The following is a 14,387-nucleotide window of genomic DNA, read 5'->3' as shown; positions in this document are numbered from 1 at the left end:
AACTGACCAGGGGCTGACTACAGGAACAGGGAGGCAGAGTTGCTCTGCCCCCAGCTTCCTGGAATCAGCCTGATCAGTTTCAACAGCTGCTGAATCTGGAGCCTGGGACAGAACAGCTGGGGCGCTGCCCAGTAGGTTCCCACAGGACCAACCTGGCAGCACCCCAGCTGCTCTGTCCAAGGCGCCCCGCAACAATAGCCTGGTCTGCTGGGAGGGGACCCCACTGTCCTTGCGGCTTTGCTCCTGTCTCCCTGGAGTGCTGGGGGGAGTCCCCCCCAGCACACCAGGGAGACTCGAGCAAAGCCGCACCGGCAGAGGGACCCCGCCGCCCGTGTGGCTTTGCTCCTGTCTCCCTGGTCTGCTGGGGGAGGGTCCAGCAAAGCCGCTGGACCCCCCCAGCAGACCAGGCACACCCGAGCAAAGCCGCAGCCTGATGTCCCTGGTCTGCTGGGGGGGTCCAGCGGCTTTGCTGGACCCCCCCCCAGCAGACCAGGGAGACCGGGAGAAGCTTTTCTCGCCCCGGAGGACATGGGTGGCGACCCGCCGCCCGTGAGCTCCAGGGCGAGAAAAGCCCCGTTCGTAAGTGCGGATCCGACATAAGTTGGATCCGCGTAAGTCGGGGACTGCCTGTAGTCCCAAATAATTATGTTGCAATATACTCTCTCACCTTTCTAGACTAACAATAACTGAAACTAGTTTTTTATATAATTGACCCACACATGTAGAGACTCAATTACGCTCTCTCATCTATAGAGGTATCCTTCAAACAAACTACCAGGGAAGGGACGGTCACTGCTCCTACTGTAGCAGATCCATGAAGAAACAGGCATTAGGCTAGGCACCTCTTGCAAGTAGCAAAAATAGCTTTACGATGATCTCATAGTCATAGCACACCCAACCCCCTGCCTCTTCAGGTAAAGTACTGTCAAATCACATAACAATTATAACTTTGACCTGGTTCTAGTAACAGCTCCCGATATTTTGATCCTGGCTCCCTTTCTAAAACAAATGTATTTAAACGAAGTAATTCCTCCTCCACAACCTGCAGGCAAAAGGAAGTAGAGCAAACTTGTTTTACACGATGTTAGGACAACCTGTCTGTGTGCACATACACACAGGAGAATTGTGAGAAAAACCACACAGACAGACAGACACACACACACACAAAGCATCTGCCTTTTACGGCTCCTACCCTAACTAGCCAGCACCTCGAAATAAAAAAGAGAAAGTGAACTGGATAAATGCTAAGCCAAGGGATCAACAACCCAAACAGGCATGAACTGAGGAACAGGGGGAGTGTTCCCCCCGTTCCCATTAGGGAATACAGAGTAAAAGCCGAGGGCATAGTGGTGGGGAGAACAGTCCACCGGGACGGGGGGTGCGTGCGGACAGGATTGCTTGTACCTGCAGCGATACGAGTCTCCCTGTCCCAGGAAGTCCCAGCTGTCCGGTTTCGGCGGGCGACAGATGCTCCCAGCAGCGGCTCTTCCTCTCCGTCCCCCTCCGAGTCTGCATCCTCGTCCTCTTTCTCGAGCCCCGGGGCCCCACCGAGCCTCACGGCCCCGCCAGGAGCTGCCTTCACGCCACGGAGCCCCCGCTCGGGGGAGCCATCCTGCACCGCCGGTTCCGAAAGCAGCAACAGCCGCTCGTCTGGCTCCTCCGGGCCCGGCTCCGCCATTCCCCGCTCGGCGGGCTGGGCAAGATCCTGCGAGCCTCCGAGGGGCTCACACGCCGCCGGGGGGACGCATTGCGCAGGCAGCAACCGGGACTCAGGAACCTGACGGGGTCCGCGGCGCCACCTTTCGGCAATCCTCACTGCACATGCGTACCACGGCAGAAGCACATAGGCTACCTCGCGAGCCCTTAAAGGGCCAGTTACAGGAATATAGGGTGCAGTAGGGAAAGACTCGGCCGCTGAACCCCTCCCAACCTTGTCCCTTCAGCCTGAGCCTATCTAGGGAGAGACTCTATTCTTCAAACGGCAACTCCCGAGCGCACACACATCAGCAGGAAGTTCTGCGTTCCCAAGGGAGCTGCACGAGCAAGGGCCGATCCACGCACGGGGGTTCTCCGCCCTATCGCTGTTGGGAACGTGACAATACCTTTCTGTGCACATTTATTCTCTTGCTTCGAAAGTGAATTTTAGAGACAATGCATGAACTCCATCCCAGTAAGACAAAAATACATCCCACCCCCCCCACAGCATACAAAAAATACATCCAGGAAGATAGGGAGCAATCTACAGACCTGGGCTATCTACGTTTCGTGAAATGTAGACATGAAATTCCTACAAACAGCATCGACCTCTTGATGCAAAACAACACCCTAGAATCAAAGGTTTATTTTTTAAAAGTTTGTAGATTTTGTGGTGGGGAAGAAAATGTTCAATACTGTACATAAAATGATTGTAATTGATGTTATTGTCAGATGTCAATTTGCAGAGTCTGAGACAATAAATAAGTGTGAACTGTTTCACAAATGCTTATTTAATTGCTGACTATTTCAACAGAAAAAAACTTTAAAAAACAACAGATAGAACCTTAGTAGCACCTTAAAGACCAACAAAACATGTTGATATCATGAGCTTTCGTGGGCACAACCCATTTCTTCAGATGACAGAAACATTCCACTACAGTAGACTTCCGATAATCCGGCATGTCCTGGATCCCAAAGGTGCCGGATTATCGGATATGCCAGAGTATCAGGAGGTACTCTGGCAGGGGGGCTGTGACGGGTCTGGGGGGGCGGTCGGCGGGGAACAGCATGGCATGGGCCAAACCCTCCACCGCAGCCAGCAACAGGCCAGCTGGGGCTGCAAGTGGCAGCAGCAACTTGGGGAAGTGGCAGGGCAGAGCAGCTAGGGTTCTGCTGAGTTGGTCCCAGAGCACTGCCCCTCACCTGAGCAGCGCTGCGGGACCTACCAGGCAGCACCCTAGCTGCTCTGCTCACAGCTTCCCCAAGTCCGCCGCTCGTCAGTTTCAGCAGTGGCAGCGACGGTCTTGGGGAAGCAGCGCGGAGCAGAGCAGCTGGGGTTCTGCCGGGCGCCAAGCACAGGGGTGAGGGGCGGCGCTGCAGGACCAACCGGGCAGCACCCCAGCTGCTCTGCACCACTTCCCCAAGTCCGCTGCTGGTCAGTTTCAGCAGTGGCAGCAGCGGACTTGGGGAAGCAGCAGGTAGCAGCTCCAATTGTCCAGCTGGCTAGAGCACTTCCAGGTTCTAGTTGGTGCCAGACTATTGGGTGTGCCGGACAATTGGAGTTTTACTATATTTTGTTTTGTTCCTGAATCCCAAACTGTTCTCTCCTCTTGTTTCAGAAGGGTAACTGAGTTAGTCTGTAACTCAGCAGTCACCAACCAGTAAGTCAGGATCTACCGGTAGATCTTGGAGCCTCTGTCAAGTGATCTTCACTAGTTTGACCAGAAATCTATCAAGCGCTGTCACTTCAGTTGCCCCTCCACCAACTGTCATGCTGCTCCTGCCCTCTGCCTCGGAGCCGCCCCCTTGGGAGCCTCCTGCTTGCTGTTCAATGTATGGGCAGGAGAAGGGGCACTGATGTCAGAGTGTCCTTCCTTCCCCTGTCTCCACACTGTGTGTGTCTGTCATTCTCATAAAAACACAATTTTTCTTCCCTCTCATCTCACAACCCGACACATATATGGATTGTTGTTACTCCTTTTACTGTTTGCAAAGTGGGTCATTTTGGGTTTATGACTGGTCTGCGCATTTTATCATTTTCATTTCTCTCTTACGCTTAAATGCAATTCTTTGATTAGTGAGTTCTAAAATGCCTAACCTGGTGTGGCTGGAGTCATTATCCCTGTGGTAATTGCTGCTCCTGAAAGGGGCTGCATGTCTGTGCATCTCCTGAGAGAGGCATTGCAGGGGCTCTCCACACACTGTCCTTGCCTGCAGACACCACCCCTGCAGCCCCCATTGATCAGTATTGAGAAACTGTGGCCAGTAGAAACTGTGGGCTCAGTGCCTGTGGATGAGGGGCAGCACAGGGTGCCATGGAGCTATTGCTGTACATGCTGTCTGCTTTCAGGAGTGGGGCAGGGCCGGGGTAGGAGTAAACTTGCCTTAACCCCACTGCTCCACCACCCGAAAGCAGTCTCAGTTAAACAGTGTCCAGCCAGAGCCTGCTTCCTGAATCCTTGTCCCAGCCCTGAACCTCCTCCTGCCCCCAACAATCTCCTGCTTCAGACATGAGTCTTCCTGCACCCAAACTCGTTCCCAGAGTTTGCGCCTTGAAACCCCTGCTGGATCCCAATCCCCCATCCTGAGATAAGACCGGAGCCCCTCCCACACTCCAAACCCTTGGCTTAAGACCAGAACCTGCGCCCCAACCCCCTATCCCAGCCTGGTGAAAATGAGTGAGGATGGTGGAGGAAGGGGGATGGAGTGACAGGGTGAGGCCTCGGAGAAGGGGCGGAGCAGGGGCAGGGCCTTAAAGAAAGGGTGGGAAGCAAGTGGGGCAGGGTATTGGTTTGAGGTAGATCTTACATTTCACTTAAATTGAAAAAGTGATCTTGTTGTTAAAAAGGTTGGAGCCCACTGCTGTAACTGGAAAAAAACTGGAAAAACAACTATTAGTCTAGCACCTTAAAGACTAACAAAACATGTAAATGGTAACATGAGCTTTTTGTGGATATAACCCACTCCTCTCCTCATTAACACAGTGTAAGTCAGTCAATTCTCTATTCAACTAAAGTGAAGGATACTTGTTTGGTGGCAGCTTAACTGCTGGCTATGGACTTTGGAACCCCCTTGTGTATCATTTGCTTATATAGCTATTAATATCTATAATCTCGTAGAATTTGTTTACATTTTCATTACACTTTTTGTTTTTGCTGAAAATGAACGTAAGACAAAGTTTATACCTAGTTCAAACAATTACATGGAAACAAAAGATACCTGGCCTGATTTTACAGTGTTGCATACTCTGTGCAGAGTGGGTATAAAAAAGCTACCAAACCAGAATGGCAGAAAATTTCCACCCACTCTGTACAGTCAATAATCAGGTCTAATTCATCTTCACATACATACGTGAGATGTGGTAGCACACAGGAGACATACAGGTTCCCTATACTGCCACCAACATTTTAATTGCTAAGTGGGATGCCTCTACATGTTGTTCCCTCACATCGTTTCAGCACCCCCTTCCAGCTGGCACCAATCGCTTCTGTCCACATAGAGGAGTTAACCACGAAACAGTATTAGCTCTCAATTATGTCCTGTAGCATTGGAGAGACAGAACCTCCTACAGAAGATTAAGGATGTTAAATATCAAATAATTTACTAGTTGACTAGTCGATGGAATTTCCATCGACTACTAGACAGGAACTTCTGCCATTGCATTTCAAAGAAGCAGTGCTACACCGAGCTCAGGTACCTGCAGCGCCGCTGCTTTGAAGTACCCCCTCTTCCCACCCTTTGCTACCTCTATCTGACAGAGGCAGCAAGGGGGGGGGAGGTGGTATCAGCTAGTTGACTCGACTATCCGATAAGCAAATGCTTATCGGATAGTGGACTAATCCTTAACATCCTTACAGAAGATCCCAACAAGTTTGGGATTTCTTTCTTCCAATAATGGAGGACAGTCTGAACAAGAAACATCTTTATATCTCACTTTCTAATCCCCATTTCATGAAAACGTTAACACTGTTTGGATTTTCTATTTATGTAATTGGAGTTCTATGGTTTGCTCATATATGCCTAACCTAAACAGCACCCACGCTCACACAATGATCAATGGTACAGGCCTCAAACACCCATAGTTTCTATAACATATCCATACTGATAAATTAAGTATATTTCAAATAGTATTTACAAGCTATTCTTATTGAATTCAAATTATTAGCTCATGTTTCTGGATTGTTTTTTAAATGCTGAAAAGTTTGGATTATTTCAATTTTTTCATGTTTTTTCCATCAATTTGAATGTGAAGCCTGATATATTTATGTTTCTTGCTGCCTGATTTATAATGTAACTCTTACAGTGCTGTCTGAGCCCTAAAACAAAGGAAATATAAAAAGGTGGTAAATACAAACAGAGGTAAGCCCCAGTCTAGCTTGTTCACGTTCAGTGTTTTAGCTTTAGGTGGGCGCCCTCTTGTGCTACTTTTAAATAAAGATCAGCAACATAAATACATGTCCCTTATTTGTATGAAAACAAAATTAATCCAGTGTAGCACCATATTCCACATTTAACACAAATATTTTGATTATTGGGGAAAGCTCTTTTAGAATGGCTTTCTTCTATATTCGTCAGCCTGTTTGAGCAATCTATTAGCAGTAAACTGTGAGCCAACAATAATTCAAATACATTTACCCTTACTTCACCAACCACGTCACAAATTAAGCTGATTAAAGCTACAGTTCAATAGGTTCAGAGAGGTCACAATGTAGGTTTCCCATGTAACCATATAAACATGAAACCTAGAGTGGAAAAACAGATAAGACTTCAAAAAGTAAGTTTTAAATAAGTAAGTTACATTTGCTCAAAAGTAAACAGCGTTATTAGCTCAGGGACCAATCAATCCTTTATTTCTTTTGCATAAAAATAAGCAGCAGAACATTCTGAACTAGAAAATGTTTTCCGGAGACAGATTGAAGTTACTCCTAAAATTCCAGCTCTCCTAACTCCTCTCTTTTCTTTTAATCCTTCCAACCTCCACCTGCCAGAATGAAAGCGCCCAGTACATTGCGCAGGCTCTCCTCCTGCTTATAAAGTCGGGCAGGACACAAACACCCAGCGAATTCCATATGTCCAATACTCAAAAACAGTGAAGGGCTGGCAAGCAATCCCCAGCCTGAAATATGTTCCTACTAACTGGTTCGTTATTTCAAATCAATTAACCACTTAAAATATCTGCTTCAGACTCAAACCGAAGAGTGACTAAATCTGATGAATAAAACTGCCCACCGCGACTGAGCGGACAGCTACAGAGACTAGAGATACTAAAGAGAGCGGAGCTGAACACGAATGATTCCAGCAGTTTTCACGTAACGCTACAGCCCTGTGCCCCGCCGCACGCGGCGCTCGGTCAGTCGGGCTGGACTCAGGCCAGGACGCGGCGTGGCGTGCAGCTGAGCTGGCCCTCGCGTTTCCGCGTGGGGCGGGCCCCGCCTCACCTCCGCATGGAGAACCTGGCTGCAGTCGGCGGTCTAAGGCGGTTGGGCTGCGTACAGGTCGGCTCAGCTGAGGAGGCAGCAGCAGCGCCCTCGCGAGGCACGCGAATAGAACACTCGCCACGTCAGGAGAAGAGCGCTGCACCCTAAACCACCCCCAGAGGGCGCGGGAGAGGCCACGCGTTGCCCGCGCGCACGCGCACGCGCACACGCTTTTGCTGAATTGAGCGAGTCGTTTCACGTGGTGTCGCGACCCTTGTTCGAGGGAGTTGCGCCTGCGCAGTGGCGGTAGGCGAACAAACCTGGGGTGCGAGCGTGTGTCGGTTTCTCCGCCCACGCCTTTCGACATGAACGTTGAGAATTTCGGAGCTAGCGAGAGGCTGGTGAACGCGGCCTACATGCGGCAGGGGGCGCAGGGCCGGCGCGCGCACGAGCTGCGCCTGCGGGCGTTGCTGGAGCAGGTAACGGTCGTTCCTATCCCGCGGCTCTGGGCGGGGTGAGAGCGCGCACCTTTCCTTTCCTCCCCGCGCACTGATTGGAGCTGTGGCAGCCGCGCCTCCCTGCTCGGGGCCGGGCCTTGGGAGGGAGCCCATCCAAAGCTCCCTGCGTCCCCGAGGAGAGCGTGTGGCACTGCTCTTTCCTTCCCTGAGCCACAGCCTGCCCCACAGAGCATAGGAGCCCGGCCACGCGGTTGTACTGCACGAAACAAGCAGCCAGCTCTGCCCTAAAGACCCTGCAGGCTAAGTGTCGCTCCAGAAGACAGGTGGGCTTGGAAACTGGAGGAATCGATGCGATTATAAGCAACTTGGCGTAGTGCAGCAGCTGCCTCGTCATTGCACTCAGCGCCTTTCACCTGTTCCTGTGTGATGTGTATGTGCCCCTTTGTAAAGAACATACAAGGCCTTAGGGAAGATGTATTGATTTTTGTGGCCGGAAGGAACCTTTGTATCCATCTAATCAGATCTGAAGAGACATGCTGGAAATATTGATATGTCTCCCGAAAATAACAAAGCACCTAATCTTGCTCCAGTATTGTGTATTTTGAACTTAACTCGTATATACCCCAGGCAAGTTAGAGGTTTGTCTTCCTGCTTCTTAGTATCAGAGGGGTAGCTGTGTTAGTCTGAATCTGCAAAAGCAGCGAGGAGTCCTGTGGCACCTCATAGACTAACTGAAGTGTTGGAGCATAAGCTTTCGTGGGCAAAGACCCACGTCAGTTAGTCTATAAAGTGCCACAGGACTCCTCGCCACTTTTGCTTCTTAGCAGAGAGCTTTGCTGGGGCCCTCCTATTACCATAGGCTTGTCTATGCTAGAGGAAGGCTGATCTAATTGCATTGCTCAGTGGTGTGAAAAATTCACTACCCTAAAACACCTAGTTAAACTAACAAGTCCCAATGTAGACACAGGTAGATCAACTGAAGAATTCCTCTGAGAGGTGTATTAATTACAGTGATAGAAGAAACTTTTCCATTGTGGTAGTTAGGTGGATGTAAGATGCTTTATATTGACGAAGCTGGGGAAATGTTTTCACTTAAAAGTGGATCCTACTGATGTGATATACCTCTACCTGCTGATTTAGTAATACCACCTCTCTCAGTGGCATAAAATCACAGTGAATGTTATTAGGTCAAGGCAGTGTCAGTGCAAACACTGTGTTTCTTATGTCAGCTATTACTGGTCTCCAGGTACTGTCCCAAAATGCCCTCTGCTGACAGTACAATCACTATAAACACTCCTGGTGAGGAGGTGTAGTGCCAATGTGTGCAAACACATGGGATGAATAACAGACCGACATAACTTTGTAGTGTAGATGTGGTCTAATGCTCCCCACTACAGCAATGCAGGTATGCTGCAGTAGCACTTCTAGTGTAGACTCACTTCATTTTTGCAAAATCTAGTATGACCACTTGAAACAAATTATACTTACAAGCAAGAGGTACGAAAGACAAATGGAATGCCCAATGCATATGTTTTAGACTAAAGTGCCATATGAAAAGTATAGCCTCTATCTGCTTCTCAGATTTTTATTGGTTTGTTGTCACTAGTTCCTACTTGAGGGCTCCCTATTTCAGACTAACCTTTTTTTAAAAAAAAAAAAAATGGGTTTGATAAAATTGAAACACCATTTTGCTTTTAGCAGGTGAGCTCTGGGCTCAAGGAGGTTGGCCTGAGGCCCTATTCCTCCTGCTGGAGCCTGCTTCCCCCCCTGCCAGGCCTGCTGAGAGCCCTGAATAGGTGGCATTGCCTCCCTGCTTGAGGAGTGCACGCAGCAGGCTTGGAGGCTAGGATGTATGCCCTTGCCATCCCTGGAGAGAGGGTGGATAGCATGGCACTTCCCCCAGTGCCAGGTGCAGTGCGTGGCCACAGACCATCTCCCATTATCCTCAGCCAAGGTTTTGGCCTTGGAGGAGAAGAGCACTGAGGAGCTGGATGAGGGGCATGGTGTGGGTGAGGTCATGCAAAGCTGTTTGGGGTGGCTCAGCCTCTTCCAAGCATTTGATATCTGCTGTGGCCAGCCCCAAACTCTTGGAAACAAGAAGGAACTTTTTCTCCTCCCTTTCAGATCACTCACAGGCTACGTCTAGACTGGCATGATTTTCTGGAAATGCTTTTAACGGAGAAGTTTTCTGTTAAAAGTATTTTCGGAAAAGAGCGTCTAGATTGGCACGTACGCTTTTCCGCAAAAGCACTTTTTGTGGAAAAGCGTCTGTGGCCAATCTAGACGCGCTTTTGCGCAAAAAAGCCCCAATCGCCATTTTCGCGATCGGGGCTTTTTTGCGCTAAACAAGTCTCAACTGTCTAAACTGGCCCTTTTGCGCAAAAGGCACTTTTGCCCGAATGGGAGCAGCATAGTATTTCCGCAAAAAGCACTGATTTCTTACAGTAGGAAGTCAGTGCTTTTGCGGAAATTCAAGGGGCCAGTGTAGACAGCTGGCAAGTTTTTCTGGAAAAGTGGCTGATTTTCTGGAAAAACTGTCTAGTCTAGACACAGCCACAGTGACTGTAAAGAGTGGGTCTTCCCTTCTACCCTTCTCCCATTTCTGAATTTTCTTGCTGCTATTGAGAGAGGTTCCCAAGAGGGACCTAAAATGCAGTTGAAATAGTGTCTCTCAAGTCCCTTCTCTCTGCTTATTCTGAATAACTCCAGTGAGCTTGCTGGTGCTCATGGCTTCCACAAGATTCAGCCTGATACATGGTTTGTGATAGTTACACTATTGTCCATAGGGTCTGAGAATCAATTGTGAAACTGACCAGAGCTTTTTAATTTAAATCTTGTGTTGCTTGGTGAAGTTGTGAGCCTCAGGTATACTCGGTAGATTAAAGGGCTTGTTTACAGATATGGATTAAGAAATAGGGCATCCTTTTATAGATGGAGTTTATCAGGGTCTGACAAGCCCTAAGGAAGACAGCACTTTGTCAGTTTACATTTGGCAGATTGCAACTATAAAATCTCTGCTTTTAGTAGGTAGGTCGGGTTGGACCATAATATTTGCAGTGTTGCCACTCCACAAATTTTAGTAAATTGTCACACGCTGCACATTTCTACTATACTAAGGGAGGTGGTGTGGGATCTGGGAAGGGAGTTTGGGTGCAAGAGGAGATTCTGACCTGGGTAAGAGATTGGGATGCATGCTCTGTCCATGAAGTGCTTACCACAGGTGGCTCTCAGCCAGTGGTGCAGCAGGTCTCAGGCAGGCTGCCTGCATGCCACGGTCCCAAACCCCTTCCAGAAGCAGCTGGCTGCTGCTAGCATCTCACTGTGCACCGCTTGAGGAAAGAGGGGGGCAGTGGGTCTCGTCTCATATCTGTTTGTGACCCACACCCACAAGCACCTCCCCTTCATCTCCTATTGGTAGTTTACTGGGTCAGTTTCCAATTGTGCAACTCGTCACCATTCCATGAAGGTTTTTTTGTGAAGTTCTTAGCCTGACAGGACGAAAACAAATCATAGAGGGCTGACGAGGAGCATGAAGTCAACGTCCCATAATGTGTGTTCTCCAGGCCATAATTTGATCTGCATCCCATAATTTTTGTGCCTTCTTTTCAAAATTACACAAACCTGTGTGTGACACCTTCTGTGACGGATCTCCCTCCCCCATGCTTTCTGAAATGGACTTATGGACATAAATGGGCATAACTCACAGGTGCTTTGAGCAAATTACTTCATGTAACTTATTAATCTTCATGTCTTAATCTGCTGAATCTGTTTATCTTATTTTGGTGTATGTATCATTCTTGTGTGTATAATTAGAGGAATACTTTATGATTTTAAATGTGTACATGGAAAGCCATAAGGGTGATTTCAGTGCTGGGAGACCTCAGTGTCTGGGCAATCATATGTCTTTTGTCTTTAAGTCTTAGCTGTGGTTGGTAGGTACTGACTATGTGACTCCCCATGCAATAATAGGGTAATCTTTAAAAACAATAGGAACATAGAAGTGTTTGGTCTTTTCACACCCAAGAGTGGGAACCACAGACCCCAGGGAAAAGGAGACTTCCCTGGTCTGGAAGGCTTGGCTGGGAAGGAAACAGTTTTAGGGTGAGTTTGTAATAAGTTTTTACTGAAGTTTTAGTGTAGCAGTAGCTAAGCGTTTTCTGTTATTTTGAGTTTGTAATCTACTTTGCTTTGCCTGTTTTCACTTATTACTACTTAAATCCTACTGCTTATACTGAATAAAATCACTTGTATACTCTATCAAGCCCAGTGTAAATAATTATTATCTGGGGAACAATCAGTGTGTACATTTCCCCCTTTCATTGTTAAAGGGGACTTACCTAAATAATTCATTTGTGGTTCTGATCCCATTTGGAGAGTGGTATTGCAGGAAGCTGAGCCCTAAACTGCACTCTCTTTGAATCAGTGCTCCCCCTGACAAGCAGGGGGAGCACTGCTCTGAGCTTGGAGCTTTGGCTGGGGGAGACCAGCAGAGCTGGCCTAGCAGGACCAGGTGGTGAGAAGCCCCAGAGAGCAGGAAGGTGAGTGGCAGTGGCCTTCTCAGCACTCTGGGAAGCACCCTGTGACCTCATCCTGTCACGCCCTTCTTGTTGTCCGCCATCTCTGACAGAAGCATGGAATCTGTGCATCTCTGAATTCTTGTCATAAGTATGACAAGCACAGGACATGTGATTCTGCAGTATTTTCAGAGCTGCAAGAGGAGCCATAGGGAACATGGACTCCTGGGAAGCTAGATTGCTGTAGGACATAGAAGCAATTCAAGATTGTTGGTGGTGCATGGTGCAGCTGGAAATGAAGTGTTGGTTTGGGGCCTGAGAAATACTGACAAGTGCAATTGCATTGTTATGGAAGGATGGTGTGATGAACAGGAGCTGCAGAACTTTGGGATGCACAAGGTCATGTCCCTGGATCTGTGTGCTGAGCTCTCTCAGCCTTCCAATATAAGTATGCCAAAATGAGAGCTGCAGTGATAGTTGAGGAGTAGCAATTGCACTGTGAAAATTTGAAATGCCAGAAATGAGTTTGAAGTTGGGAAATCCACCACAGGGGCTGTTGTCATGCAAGTGTACAGGTGCATTAATCCACATCTTGCTATGCATGACTGACTCTGCAGTGTGCAGGATATAGTGAAATATTTTGCAGCAGTGGGGTCCTCAAACTGTGGTGGGACAAAAGATTGCACACACGTTCTTATTTTTAGCACCAGACTACCTTGCCACAGAGTATATTGACAGAAAGGGCTACTTTTCAAGTTGATGGCTCACTGAGAATGCTTTACTGACATCAGTAGGACGAAAAACAACAAATGGTCTGGTAGCAGTTTATAGACTAACAAAACATGTAGATGGTATCATGAGCTTTCAATGCTCATGATACCATCTACATGTTTTGTTAGTCTATAAAGTGCTACCAGACCATTTGGTTTTTTTTCTGTAACTGACTAACTCGGCTACCCCCTGAAGCTTCTGACATCAGTAGGTTGGTCAGGGAAGGCACAGGACTGTTAAGAAAGCTGCAGGGACTTTATTTCACAACTGGCAATTATCACTGGGAATTTTGAAATGCCAGTAATGATCCTAAGTGATCCAGCCTACACGTTGCTCCCATGGCTCATGAAGCTTTTCACTGGACATCTTGACAGCACCAAAGAAGGCTTCAACTACAAGCCTAGCAAGTGCAGAATGACAGTTGAATGTGCCTTTGGTTGTCTGAAGGACCACTAGCATTATTTACTTATACATTTGGGCCTCAGGGAGAAAAATAGCCCAATGGTTAAAACTGCCTGCTGTGTCCTGTATAATATCTATAAAACAAAGGAGGGGAAGTTTCCATCGGGGTGGGGGGCAGAAGTGAAGCAGTTATCTGCCGAGTTTGAATAGCCAGCTACAGGGCTATTAGAGCTGCTCAACATAGACCTGTATGGCTTAGAAAGACTTTGAAAGAACATGTTAAGAGTGAGCCACAGTAGCATGTGTTGCTATAGTGTTTTCTATCTAGCTTTGCTCATTTGCAGTCCCCGAATGAATCTTGCAGTAATTACTATGTGCGTAACAACATAACGTTGTCAATGCACCTGTTAATATTGTTTGTGAATGATGATATAGGTTCTGAGACATAGTAAATAATGGGGAATTGGTTGCTCTCACACCTGCTCAGTACCAGATACCATATTTATTCTCTGAACTAATAAATATTAATTTTATTCCAAAAATAGAATTTCATTCTGTAACAAGAAACAAACAATTTAAAAAAATATTTAAAATGTAAGAAAACAAAACTTATGAAGTAAAACAGTTACTTCCATTTCAGATATACATTGCATTCAGAAACCAACTGTGGCTTTCACAGATAAGAATGTATAAAGCTGTGATTTCGTTTACTGTCTCCTTAGGTAAAGCGGTAAGGGTACTATGCTGACCCCTGATGTCACATGAAATGTTGAAGGAGAGTATAGGTCGATCTCTGTGGCCTGCAGAGGGAAGTAAGCACAAGATTGTTGAAACTTCAGATGCACCAGAGTTGGCAGCATCTGTTTTGCTGTCCGAGAAGTGCAAGCATTTTCTGTTTCATTTCCCTCTTTTCTTGTGTCTTTCTCCCCTCCACACTGCCTGCAAGAGTGATCATCCAGGCCCTTGCTAGTTCTCTAAAGCTGTGCTTGCTTGCAAGATCTCCTGAAACATGTCATCCCAAGTCCTCTTCTTTCTCCTTATCTGGCTCAGGCATTCTGTGAAGGCAGAGAGAGGCTGCAATGGCATCAGCTGCATGTACAACATACAGAGATTCCATTGTCAGTGTATTC

The 14,387-nt window shown here is 47.5% G+C and overlaps 2 protein-coding genes across 4 annotated transcripts in view; one reads left to right on the top strand and one right to left on the bottom strand.

The window, feature by feature from the left end:
- The window catches only part of PI4K2B (phosphatidylinositol 4-kinase type 2 beta), a 45,189-nt gene extending 37,621 nt beyond the window's left edge, over positions 1 to 7,568 (bottom strand). Inside the window, exon 1 of one of the 2 annotated variants that reach the window (XM_075930632.2) lies at positions 7,433 to 7,568. Coding sequence is in view for 1 of the 2 variants with exons in the window: in XM_075930631.2 (XP_075786746.2) it covers positions 1,405 to 1,678 (274 nt within the window). In the remaining variant the exon portion in view is untranslated. Of the gene's footprint in view, positions 1 to 1,404; positions 2,077 to 7,432 lie in introns of those variants that run through there. The other variant, XM_075930631.2, reaches the window with a different exon arrangement.
- SEPSECS (Sep (O-phosphoserine) tRNA:Sec (selenocysteine) tRNA synthase) overlaps positions 7,458 to 14,387 on the top strand; it is a 42,173-nt gene continuing 35,243 nt past the window's right edge. The window contains exon 1 of one of the 2 annotated variants that reach the window (XM_075930628.2): positions 7,458 to 7,591. In XM_075930628.2, the coding sequence (XP_075786743.2) occupies positions 7,478 to 7,591 (114 nt within the window). In that variant the 5' untranslated portion in view covers positions 7,458 to 7,477. Of the gene's footprint in view, positions 7,592 to 7,689; positions 7,894 to 14,387 lie in introns of those variants that run through there. The other variant, XM_075930629.2, reaches the window with a different exon arrangement.

The sequence above is a fragment of the Pelodiscus sinensis genome, chromosome 4 (genome assembly GCF_052426305.1).
Source record: "Pelodiscus sinensis isolate ZL-2025 chromosome 4, ASM5242630v1, whole genome shotgun sequence".
NCBI classification, from domain to species: domain Eukaryota; kingdom Metazoa; phylum Chordata; order Testudines; family Trionychidae; genus Pelodiscus; species Pelodiscus sinensis.
This window is presented reverse-complemented; position numbering and strand designations above follow the sequence as displayed.